Source organism: Bombyx mandarina, chromosome 09 (genome assembly GCF_030267445.1).
Source record: "Bombyx mandarina strain Sakado chromosome 09, ASM3026744v2".
Lineage (NCBI taxonomy): Eukaryota > Metazoa > Arthropoda > Insecta > Lepidoptera > Bombycidae > Bombyx > Bombyx mandarina.
This window is the reverse complement of record NC_143216.1, coordinates 7295407-7309277: the sequence shown is the minus strand read 5'-3', so window position 1 is coordinate 7309277 and position 13871 is coordinate 7295407. Positions and strand designations below refer to the sequence as shown.

At 36.8% G+C, this 13871-nt stretch overlaps 1 protein-coding gene across 2 annotated transcripts in view; it reads right to left on the bottom strand.

The window, feature by feature from the left end:
- LOC114243683 (corticotropin-releasing hormone-binding protein) overlaps positions 1-10132 on the bottom strand; it is a 31177-nt gene extending 21045 nt beyond the window's left edge. The window contains exon 1 of one of the 2 annotated variants that reach the window (XM_028175268.2): positions 9940-10132. In XM_028175268.2, coding sequence (XP_028031069.2) covers positions 9940-10008 — 69 coding nt within the window. In that variant the 5' untranslated portion in view covers positions 10009-10132. Of the gene's footprint in view, positions 1-368; positions 580-9939 lie in introns of those variants that run through there. The other variant, XM_089729743.1, reaches the window with a different exon arrangement.
- Positions 10133-13871: the final 3739 nt, after the last annotated feature.

The window sequence follows — 13871 nt, the reverse complement described above, 5'->3', positions numbered from 1 at the left end:
AAGATTTCAGCACTCAAATGGGCTACGCCATTTTAGTTATATGTTTTTTTTTTTAAACCCACAAAACATTTCAGTAAACGAAATTATTACATCATACTTGCAGAATCAACAAAATATTGGAATATTTCCAGAAAAGTAATTTATTTCTCGTAATGGAAAGAATTGTGTGTGAATAAAATAAGTAAAGCAGATTAAATGTTTGCTTAACAAACACATTCCCACATAAACGATGTAAAAAACGAATAGGTTTTTTCGTACAAGTATTCCTACAGCAGCTTACCTCCTAATATTATTATTATAAACTAAAAATAAATGTACCACTTTCTTTTACAGCTAAACAGACACAATAGACGATATAATTTACTTACCTGGTTTAAAACTTTTAAAATTTTACAGCGGGGCAGTCATATGTTCCGGTTAAAAAAAAACGGCTGACACCTTTTTGTCTATATGAATACCACTTAGACCTCATAAATATAATAAAGTATTCTCTTAAAAAAAACTGTAAAATTTGAAATGTTACAATTAAAAATGTACACTCTAGCACATCGCCAAGAAGTAACATCGTAAGAGCGATTGGTTAGCGGCGCGTTGCCTCCCAACCCGGCAGGTTGGTTCTGACCGAGCGGAACACCAACGACACCGCCTGAGTTGCAGGGCGTTACGTCAGAAATGACGTAATAGCCCGGAATCTGGATGTGGAGTCGCTCGAGGAGTTCATCCGGAGGCTAGCTCGTAATCTTTACGAGCGGGCTGATGGTGGACCCCACGAGCATCTCCACAATTTAGCTCCCTTGCACGCCAAACCACCTGATGGTCGGGCGCTACCAAGGGAGCTACTAGAACTCCCTGCTATGGTAAGACAGTCGGCTTAATCGGAGTGATATGGGAGTGCTCATAATGAGTGCCCCCATGGGACTGAGCTGTCCACACTCGTCATTCCCCTAATATGGTTGGGGTGCCCCCTATGGGGACCCTTTTTAACCACCCCCTTGGGTGGACCCCCAAAAAAACCGGAGCAGACGACAATACAACGCCGGTGGGAGCTTGCTGCCGGGCGTCACTCCTGGCAGGATTCAAGCCATCGTATTCTATTTATGTATATATGTAGATGTAGGTGTGCTGAGCACGCTGCGTGCAGCCCCCTCTCAATGTCCCCCCAACATAAATTTCACCCCTGCCTTTCATGGCAGGGAGCTTCTGCCCAGGCAGTGAAGCTTACCCCGAGTCCCACTCCGTGCCCCCGTAAGGGGGTACGACAACCCTTCTTGCTTGCTTCGTACCGCCTGAACCTCCTGACGGGCCACCGTACTGAAACGGTTCCAGAGCCTTCATTTCGCCCATACCAAAAGTAGTTAAAATGTAGCATGTCGGTTTCTTACCCACTCTAACCGGCGCCATCTAGGCGGGCTTCGGACAGTCTGCCGACCGAGAGGGCTGGTGGTCGTGGCGCCGACGACCGCCGGTCCGGCGTCCCGAGGGGGAGGGTGATGGGAGAGATGTGCTCCGCACTAAACGCTTCACTTTCCCCCCTTTGCCTTGTCATGAGTTCTGTCTCATGCTAGGTTTGGACGTTGGTTGTTGAGCGACAGGAGGTTTTAGTCAGTTCGACTCTGACATACCCCGCCCAGTATCCCCAGAAAAGGGCGGAAGTCCGGCGATTTCCTCCTGACCAAAAAAAAAAAAAACAAAAAAAAAAAAAGTCGGTTTCTTACTTATTGTTTTAAAACACTCATACAGGGAAATGTTAGAACATAAAACTGTTTTAAGTCACTAAAAATGTATGATAATTTTTTTCAGCTGGCAAAACAATGTACTTACGTACATCTCTACACCACTCTTTTTCTACCATAATATCTAATTAACTTTAAATACGATAGAAAGAAATAAAAAGATACTTTAGCATAAAGTATTATTTGTACCCAAAGTAATGACTAATGTTAATTCAATATTTAAAATTTCTAACTAATATGATTTTATAACATACATAAAATTACAAAAGTGTAGCATTGTTTTAAATAAATTTTAAACCTTCAACTGACCGGCAAAGAAGCTAGTAAACATCGAATTAATAATGAATTCGAATTATGTACATATTATATATCTTATTTTTGTATGTACATATACGTTCAATAATAAAATGCTGTGACCCTCCAATCACTTAGGGCTTATGCGATGCGAAGGTATACAAAATATGAGGCTTTTACATGATCTAATAAGCCCACCCCACGACCAAGATCAGAGAACAAATTGATGTCGATTTATGAAAGAGTTCCATAAATTTTGTCCAAAAATAGTTACATGAGTTATTCTGAACTCAAGAGGTCCTTTCAGGTCCTAGATAATTTTGTAAAACTAAGTTACTTAGATTATAGGAAAAGCGGTATTTTTATATTCAAGCTTTATCTTTAGTGTTTTTAACAAGCAAGTATTATTGTAAAAATACTTAATAATATAATTTAAGTAGCTTCATTGCTTACATATTGAGGAATAATTACGTATATCATTCGTCTATTATTAGTCATTTATTAGAAGCAAAATAATATGATGATGATTATGATCGAACCTTAATGTGAACTATAATATTGGTGGATGAATGATCTAAACATTTGATCATAAAAAAGGAGACGACTAAGTATCAAAATCTATATAATATATGTATATAACAATGAATTGCTGTTCGTTAGTCTCGCTAATAATCGAGAACGGCTGGGCCGATTTGGTTAATTTTGGTCTTGAATTATTTGTGGAAGTCCAGAGAAGGTTTAAAAGGTAGATAAATAAGAAAGTGCTCGGATTTAAATAAAAATAATAATTTTGTTTGTCCTTTGACGTGTCCCCCGTCGGACGAATCCTTTTGTTTGTTTTAAGTTTATTTTATACAAAATTTAGGCCTTTTATTTTTCGATTGAGGCACTACGAAGTCTGCCGGGTCAGCTAGTACTTAACTAAAATAGGTTAAATTAAATTGATTAACCACAGAATATATCATGCATACATCGAACATATCAAACATATAAGAAAACTTATTAAAGTACGAGTGTTCACCCTGTTTTTTCCAACTCCTAAAACCGTCACTAGAGAGCGCTGTAATACGCAAATCCGTTGTCATGATACCCTTGTCATAAGTGACACTGTATCCTAGATTATTGATTTTTTACTTTAATATACAAGTTTTTCTAATCCAAGTTTATTTTAATAATCATCCCTCGGAAAGTCGAACATGGTCCAATACGAGCCAGATAAGAAAACAACTAATGATAAACAACAATTTTAAGTGCAAAGAATGTTACAAACCGTAATTAACACAAAACTATTTCGTTGCTAAGTACTAGTGAATGTGAAGAATGGGCCCGGACAGTTATATTAAAAAACCGATATTCAAAATAAGATATTTAAGGCAAAGATTAATTTCAAAAAGTCACCTGCGTCTAGAATAACAAGGGAATATATCGAAACGAGATTGCAATTATTGGAACAACACTGGTTAGTTTGAAGAAAATCACCAGAATGTTATATTGGGATGCGAAAATAACGAATATAGCTATTAAACAAAAGGTACAATAACAAACGTTATATCGCGAACAGCATTCTGGCCAGGCTGGTGGGCCAAAGGGCTTTATCTTCAGAGTCATCCAACGGTGTTAAACAAATACTCGATACGACAAATGATTGCTTGCACGCTTTATCTAACCTTGGTATACCTGTATCGACATGGGACATCCTGATTATATATCTCATCACAATAAAATTGGATAATGAATCCCAGAAACAATGGGAACAAAAACTAAGCGAACAGGCTGATCGATTGCCTACACTAAGCGAGTTCCAATCATTCCTGGAATCAAGATATCGAGCACTCGAGTTTTTAGAACCAAACCAAAGAAGAGAGTTTAGAGGCAAAGATGCAGCGGATAAACCGAAGGTGTTCAGCGTGACGACGTCTGTATCCTGCCCATTCTGTTCGGGACATCACTTGCTTTATCAATGCAAGAAATTTGTACAAGAAGCCATCGGGAATCGCCGGGACTTCATCCAGAAGAGAAAACTGTGTTTCAATTGCTTCGGAGCTAACCATTCGGTAACACAGTGCAAACGACGCACGGCTTGTCGGTGCTGTGGCCAACGTCATCACTCGCTGCTGCACCAGGAAGGCGGCACTCACAATCCGACCCTGGCAGGTCCTAGTCAGCCCACTAATCAACAGCGGGAGCCAGCACAAGAACCGCAGGCAGCGGATCACGTGGAGCGTGTTGTCAGCCATTTTTCTAACAGTGAAATGAGATCAAGTAGTCAAGTAATGTTAGCTAGCGCATTAGTTTATGTATCCAACAAGGGTATGTATCACACACTTAGGGCATTGTTGGATCAGGGCTCTCAAGCCTCGTTTATTAGTGAACACGCAGTTCAACTTTTGCAGCTTTGAAGGTTGCCAGTTCTAAGTACCATATCTGGTTTAGGAGGAGAAAAATCTAGTATTTCAGTAAAACATATGGTTCAATTTAAAGTACAGTCCACATATAACTCTTTTAGCTATCCCGTTCAAGCCTATGTTTTAAACTGCCTAACATCCACTCTTCCTTCACAGAAAATTCAATTACAGGATTGGCCGGAATTGTTGCATTTGCAGATGGCTGATCCAGGATATGGTACACCAAGCAATATAGATCTTCTACTGGGCGCTGATGTGTATGGTCAGGTTTTGTCAGAAGGCATATTGAGAAATCCACCTGGAACCTTGACAGCTCAAAATACACAGCTGGGATGGATCCTGTCGGGACGAGTTTAAGTTAGTGGGGATACTCCTTACATTATTAGCGCACATACCCATGACAACTCAATCAATGATTTGCTGCGTCAGTTCTGGGAGATTGAAACTGACTAGCATCATCCACTTTTATCCAAGGAAGAAGAATCCTGTGAAAGATACTTTGAATCCACTACAACTAGGGACAGTTTGGGTCGTTATGTTGTAGGTCTTCCTTTTCGCGACAACAATCCACTTGCTCAAGAAGAAACTTGAAAATAATCCATTCTTGAAGCAAGAATAATCCAAGGTAATAAATGTAGCCACCTGGCTATGAATCATATAGAAGTAATTAATGACAAACAAGAAGCTGCTAAGCCAGGATGCGTTTATCTACCTCATCATGCAGTTGGTTGTTCGCGAGGACAAAAGTACAACGAAGGTCGGCGTTGTTTTCGACGCTTCGTGTAAGGGTACCAGCGGCAAGTCATTGAACAATGATTTATTGGTAGGTCCAAGGCTTCAACCAGAGTTACGACACATAATTATGAAATGGCGTACTTATCCTATATGTTTCGCAGCGGACATAGTTAAGATGTATCGAATGGTCAAGGTCGTACCAGAGCATACTGACTTCCAGATAATGTCACAAGGGTACTATCAAATGTAAGAAATCTAAAATTGTAAGACCAGTCTCCAAACTTTGCATTTTGCCTATCGCTTTTAAACATTACTTACCTGAATAACTGTAGATATTTCATGCAATGTATGTAACTTAAATGTATCTTTGGATGCATCAGCTATTAAGTATTTTGTTATTGTTTAGTTGTAAGTAAGTACGAACTGTTTAAAAGCAACCCTTGACTGAACTTTGTCGTTATTATGGTTTCTTTAATGTGTAAGTTTATATTTAGTTCATATAGCAGTTCTTTATTGATTACTATTAGGTTAAGATGTTACGGTTTCATGGAGATGTTAATTGTACATGTAAAATTTGATGGCCTCATTGTTGGCTATGAACTTTTGTAGTTCATGGTGGGCGGAATGTTCACCCTGTTTTTTCCAACTCCTAAAACCGTCACTAGAGAGCGCTGTAATACGCAAATCCGTTGTCATGATACCCTTGTCATAAGTGACACTGTATCCTAGATTATTGATTTTTTACTTTAATATACAAGTTTTTCTAATCCAAGTTTATTTTAATAATCATCCCTCGGAAAGTCGAACAACGAGATGAAACCACAAAGCTGTTTCAAGCACGTCTGTATTCGACGTGATTAACCGCTTCGCATAATGGGTTCCTGCAGTTTTAACCAAGTTCTCTTATACTTATGATAAAAATATTATCTTACTATTAAATTACTATTAGATTAATGGTAACTAGCGATCCCGCAGTAGTCGAAATTCGACTATAATTAATTGGAATTGTAAGTTTGTACACTATTATGATTGTATTTTATTATACTTCTATAATCACAAATTTCGCCAAAACTATACTATAAAAAAATATTAATAAAGACAATCAATATAATTAATCTATTCTCAATTTGACAACAGACGTCAAGAACAAAAGTTTGACAATAAATAGTATGCATGCGTGTGTGCGTCAAGTACATGGTATGTAGTGTGTGTAATGTTTTCTTTATTGATTTAATGTATCTTTTATTCATTATTTAAAAAATATATTAGCATTGTGCACTTCCTCTCTATATCCTCTATAAGTGTGGAAAATTTCATACTCCTCTGTCCGCGCAATTTTCGTAAAAAGGGATACAAGGTTTTTGCTTCACGTATTGATATATAGATAATTAGTTTTCAAATGTGATTAATGTAATTTTGGGGGTTTAAGAAGGTTTAAATGCATTCGTCGATTTTTGCGAGTCGTATACATAAAATATTCACGATTTAATCTTGCATTTTTCTTGCCATTGTGTTATATCGCACAGTTCGAATTCTTTACACTTTTCGTGATCATGCACGACTAAGGGATAATGCATAGGCATTTGAATATATGTGCTACTTACTGTCTATTTCTTTATTCTTTATTTGTACACACTGTTAATATAATACAGTAATTGCGATAAGATTTAAAAAAAAATGGCGAGCTTAACTCAACAATTGAGTTATCTACCAGCTAACCGTTCTCAAAGAAGGAAAGCTTTACATGAGTGGGTAGATGAGTACAATCTAATTAATTTAATTATCTATATTTCTATATTTCTATAAGTCTATATTTCTATAAAAGTTTTTCTAGACGATTTGCGTTACATTTCAAATAAATGTTAAAACTTTACACACACCCACACACACACACACACACACTTCATTGGCATTCAGAGGAAGTGAACTAGGAGCGTCTTTTCTGGCTCCATGCAAAATTTCTCTGCCTCGTTTACGCTTCGAATGTTGTCACAAGCCATAGGTGATATCAACCCTTTGAGGTCCAATGTCCACTCGTACTGGATATGTAGTCTTACATTACGTTAGTCTTAGGACCACAATGGGTTAAGAAGGTTATGAACGGCTTGTAAGATAACTACAAGAATACAAATAAATACAATTTATTTATTAATTATGTCTCACGATGTGTCTACAGGGTACCGTAACCAATAAATTTATAAGTCGATGATCACTTTGAGGAATTTTACCGTAAACGCTAATCTACTATGGATCCTAATATATGTTCGTGATTTTAGATACACTGTTAAATAAATTTAATAAAACTAAAATCCTTATTTTTAAAATAAATTTTAACGTTCTGGTGTTAACTTTACAGAATACGGATGTGAACATTTATTAAGATTGCCGATATGTATGAGTAACGTCGACCACTCGCAATTAAGTAGACCGTATGCCGTATGCTAATCTACTTTCATAGCTCATACAAGGGGAGATAGGAAACAATATAAAAGGAATAAAAAGACATCCGAATGTCGTTTATGTTCGTGCAGCTTTTAGAATCACTTCTCGTAGTTCCTGGAAGTTATCCCAGAGTGGAAAATGTTCTAAAAGCTTTGAAGAAGCATTAGATAATTCTACAATTTCTAAATTTATAAAAAAAAAAAATATCCAGCTATGATCGAATCCATCAAAAAACTTATTAGCAAGTGTCTCGGAGCTATTGGATTACACAGTAATTTTCAAAGTTCAATAATTAAACAGATTTTTGTTGAATTTTTTTTTTCATTCACTCGTGATTTCTCATAGTTATAAATTTTTGCTGATGATACACATTGTAGTCTTAGATTTTGGCTAAGCGCGACTCCTAAAATAAAACTATCTTTAGTTAATTGTAATTTACAAAAAGTTCATTGAATATTCGAATTTTGATGGATTACGGGATAAATCTATTTAGAATATGCATCTTTTTTTTTTAGTGCTTAGATGGGTGGACGAGCTCACAGCTCACCTGGTGTTAAGTGGTTACTGGAGCCCATAGACATCTACAACGTAAATGCACCACCCACTTCGAGTTAAGTTCTAAGGTCTCAAGTATAGTTACAACGGCTGCCCCACCCTTCAAACCGAAACGCATTACTGCTTCACGGCTGAAATAGACAGAGTGGTGGTACCTACCCGTGCGGACTCACAAGAGGTCCTACCACCAGTAAGCTCAAGTATAGTTACAAAGGCTGCCCCACCCTTCAAACCGAAACGCATTACTGCTTCCCGGCTGAAATAGAACGAATAAAATCTTCTATATTATAAGTATTTGAACTCAGTAATAGCTTGCAATTTCCACTTTATTACTTACGAAATATTGAACGGACTTAAGCACGAGAAGCTTATAGCAATCGCTGTCGCTCGTGAATAGTAACAGTGCCATGCTGCTGCCTATTACTCAAGACTCCTTTAATACTATATTTAAAGGACATACCATAGCGTTCTGGAGCCTTAAGGAAAAGTTCAGAGTCGGATGATGCGTGGCTAAAATGATATCTTAAAATATACTGTGGATGATGTAGTGGTTCTAGGTAGTATGGCTGAACTCTGTTTCGGTGACGGTTGCGGAGATGGTGAAAAGGAGATGACGGGATTATCTTGAACAATTCCTCAGAACATACCCTACAGAGCATCCGAATTAAAGCTCAGTGAGAACTGAAGTCCCTCAGTAAATCTGAAGATTTCAAACGACCTGCTGTAAAACTGAAGCGATCACTGGCCAAATTAATTACGCCAACCTATTCAAGTCTACTTTCAACTGACTATTAAAAAATCTAATTCTATATTTGGAGCTGTTTTGAAATAATTTGATTTTTATAATATAAAAAAGGCTAGTAGCTCATCCTTTGAAATCACGTGTAATGTAATATTATTGGTTTTTTTTTTAAATCGCCAATGGAAAGTAAATCTATATCTTGTTAATCGCTTACTTGAGTATATAGATTCCATATTGTGAAAAAAAGAAAAAAAAATTGCTTTCCATTGTAATCGTACAACGATATGTACGTAAATTGCTTCGCGTTACATGAATGAATTGTGATAATCAGTCATGCGAGCTTGCAACATGAGTTATCACCCCAAAATAAATACTACAAGCACAAAGTTAGTAATTATTCAAAGCAAAACCATTTCTGTATTTCATTTTAATTATTTATTTTACTTTTACAATTTATTTCACTGGCTGTAAGGCTTACTGTAACGAGTCCGCACGAGTAGATACCACCACTCTATCATGAAACAACCGTTCAATTACAATTGGGACATAGACCTAATGTTTTAAAGTGGGTGACAGCATTCCCATAGCTCTATCGGCTCCAGCAACCAGGTAGCTAAGGCAGGTATGAGCTCGCTCACTCATCTATGGATTAAAAACTTTAAACAAAATGCTTCAAATATCCGGTGGGTACGCTAGGTAGATTTAATTTAGTTTTTTAGATACCAGAACTTCACTTTTGAAGTTAATTTTATGATGGTAATTAATCTTTAAATTTAATTTAATTAATTTTCATCGAACACCGAACGAACTGTCTTATTTCCAATTGAGAAACACGGTAGAAATACCAAACATGATATGATGTTGGATGGTTATTAATAGAATAAATTTTATGTCGAAATGGAATGTTTTTAACAAATGCCATAGATGTTAGTGTTTTAATAAATTATTAATTGATGGATTAAGATCTAAAACTTGATTTAAATGCAAACACCGTTAATAAAAAACTTTTAGAGTTCAGGAAGTTTGTACTTACCGGTAAATATAAACAGCGGACCGCATCAGAAGCGAGTGCAACGACGACTATGTACAGAAAAGCTCTCATATTCACACTTTTCCACTTGTAGCCGTATAAATTCGAGCTAGTAACTCTAAGTTAGACCAGAGATCTTGCACCGAAGTTTACCCGCCGGCGCCGAGTTACTTGTGAATGGGGCGACTATCCCCGGCTCTATATTATAGGGTAGCACACGTTACTGCGCAACCTCCATTGCGCTTCGTAAGTTTGTTCTGAGTTCTCACTTCCGTGGGTAGAATTTAGCACGTATATATATTATGTATTTACATCATTTCGTTTCCTTTTCAATCAATTGTGTGAATTTTTAATAAAGTATAAAATTATAAATCTGTTAAGTGATAAATTAGATATTCGAATTTAATGAACGTTAATAGTTTGACACGAGTTGCTATAACTTATCGTTTACATTTCAAAGAGTTCGTTAAAATAATCCTATAAATTTACAATATTCAAAAACTCACAAACAAAAACACCGTGTCCATCAAAACTATATTCGTAATGTCAGAAGTTATAAAATAAAAGTAATAAACGCGAGCTTAAGCCGTAAAAATAGTTATTTCTGAGTGTGAAAGTCTTGCATTTTTAAGCAAGAAAGTCATGTGATCATTTTCATGTAAAACTGAGACTTAGAACTCATTTATCGTGGTCGTTGTTGTTGTACATTCTCGATATCTATGATCCCCAGTAACCACCGAAGGAGGGCCGTGAGCTCGTCCACCGATCTAAGCAATAAAAATATCTTATTGAAAGTCTTCACTGGCAGGTACTATAATTCTGACAAGTTGTGCCTTGAATCAGCCATGCGTTCCGGTTTAAATTTCGGTGGTTATACATACATTACCGTTGAGACTTGATTCTCGTGCATGCACACGTCCTGATTTTAGGGATTTAGTAATCTATTAAGACTAGGTGATCCATATAACAGCTCACTACTGCTTACCTACCAACGAAAAATCTCAAACCCGTAGACAAAGTGACAAAAAAAATGATAAATAACAAAATTATATACAAAATTGACAGCCTACTGGTAAAATATTTCATTAATACTCGAAGTATTTGTCAGCATCAGAACTTTATGAAATTTTAGAGAACAATTGTACTTCGTTCGTATCTACAAGTTAGGGTTTGTCCAAAACAATGGTACCTAGCCAGTAGATCAAAGGCTTTGAAGACAAACCGAACCAAGTACTAACAAGCTAACTAAGAACATTAATGAATCCAGTGTTTGCACCTACTTAATTAATCGTTTCTATCCTTAAAAGTTCCATAAACTAAGACTCACTGAAATCTCCCAGTTTGCGGCAGATTGCGTTTGAATTTAAAAAAACTTTCATGATTAGCTTTATTATTACAGCGACTCTGTCGGCTTTCGATAACACAATCCATATCTTCACAGAGATCTATCCTTGCTAATTAAATCTGCGGCTCTCAAAGTATGGGAATGACTGGAGACAAAAATACGCCGATTTGTTCGTACTGCTATAGACGGATAGACGCTATAGTCCACGTGGTTCAAACTATTACCAGAGCCCACAAAAGTCACGGCTTACTGTCTTCTCATCACTGAACTTATTATTGATTACTTCTTGACAGCAATAAGCAGAGATGATATTATTACACTTTGTAAATCCTCCATCGTAAAAGTAGTTCGTATACACATATTCTGTACTTTTTTTTTTAAATTAATCTGTAGGAAATTTGAGGTCTGGCATTATTGCATTACTACGGATACCCACCAACTCATAGATCCTTGAACGTTCCACGACACTAATTATCTTTTGTCTGTTGGGGATGTCGGGATGAAAAGATAATAATTACATTAAAATGTTAACTTTGTATTTTGTTGGGCTCTGATTAATGTCTGGGTCCATACGGACCAATTATTGTATAATATAATAAAAGTCACCGGTATTTAATATTAATTAGGAAAATGTTCGTCTTATTTTTTATTCTCTACACCTATGTAGAATGAAAACGTTTGTATGTAGGTTTTCTCTTAAATATTCTAAAGTTATTGAACCCATTTTCCTTGTTTGTTTAATATCCAGGCATGTCATAAAAGTCATCAAGAATGAGATGTCTTCAAGAAATTCCAGGTTTACTTTCAACTCCATACTCTAAGCACCGAACACGAGAACCCATATAACGAGAAATGGAAGCCATTACCCAGAGCAAACTGCACAACTTCGAAAGACCAAAGTTGCACCAAAAGTTTGTAAAATGGTAAAAGCGCATTATTTTTCAAATCTTTAAAAAAGTAAGAATCTCCAGTTTGTGCTTCCAGTGCCTTCTTATTTTCAACATAATTTGAATTTTTACTTTACATGCTTGTAAAACCGCCTCTTTGGGATCCAATGAAGGCTTGAAAGTGTAAAAATTTTAAAAATGGTTTACCAAAGAATGTTGTTTTGAAATTGGAACTCACGCACATTCCTGCTTCTTTCCGCGCAACACGCAAAGTTAATCTAAATTACCCGTTAAAGATACCCGCTTTTTGCACCGCTATCACATCCTACCAAAGTTTTCATTAATATTGAGAAGTGCTCGCTTCGCACTTCGCCGCTAACAAACTATTATGAGAAATCTTTCCCTAGAGACGACAAGGACTTCGAGAACATCAGGGGAGCTACCTGTATGGTTATTGTAGTTAGTATACGAGGTATTTTATTCCATAATTCAGGCTGTATTTTTCCAAATCGTGTAATAAAAATCAAACCCGCAAAATTATAATTTGCGTAATTACTGGTGGTAGGACCTCTTGTGTGTCCGCGCGGGTGGGTACCACCAGCCTGCCTATTTCTACCGTGAAGCAGTAATGCGTTTCGGTTTGAAGGGTGGGGCAACCTTTGTAACTATACCTGGGACCTTAAGACATATCTCAAGGTGGGTGGCGCATTTACGTTGTGGATGTCTATGGGCTCCAGTAACCACTTAACACCAGGTGGGCTGTGAGCTCATCCACCCATCTAAGCAATAAAAAATACATAAATAAAAGTCGCCAAAACATCCCTACCGCCTGTGGACCACATCCTATAAGTTCCATCCATTCCATTTTCCAAATCATTCACATACGGTGTAGCTATTACCACGCCACACCATAAGATCTAGTCAAAAACAATACTAAAGTTGAAATTAATAAAAGAAAAACGTAATAAATGATGCTGGCACTGGCTAAGGAATTTAAGATTTTTTTATTATTTATTGCAAGAACATGAAAAAATTCCTTGTGTTAAATTGATTGACAGTGATTTATTAAAGCGTCTATGTTAAGATAAAGTTCAAAACGTTGGCAGAGGAAAAAGTCATTTATAATATTCTGTGTCATCTAAACTCCAAATATGTGTAGATGTTTTAACGAGATTTTTATGCTGTACATTATACGGTTGTGCGTTGTCTTGAAGGGGCACTGGATTAGAGCAATTGAAAAATTTCGATTCCTATGTACACGTTATTTTAAATTAAATATAACTTTTAGAAAACTCTTCTCAAACACAAATGTAGATCGAAAGTATGAAAACAAAAAACGCGTGAATTTCTATAATATGTAGTTGTGGAAGCTCCCATTTTACTAACTAGCTTTAAATTCTAAAACGTGTTGTGAATCCGCACAGATTGGTACCGCCACCCAGCTTATTTCTGCCGTGAAGCAGTAATGCGTTTCGGGGCAGCCGTTGTACTGTAAAAACTGAGATCTAAGAACTCATGTCTCGAGGTGACTGGCGGCATTTACGTCGTAAGTGTCTATGGACTCCGGTAGCCACTTAACACCAGGTGGGCCGAGAGCTCGTCCACCCACCAAGATTAGGAAAAAAAAATCTTATTTATTTCCTTATCCCACATTATATCGAATCGGCACGCCATATCCTCTTATCATGGTGTATAGGAATTTT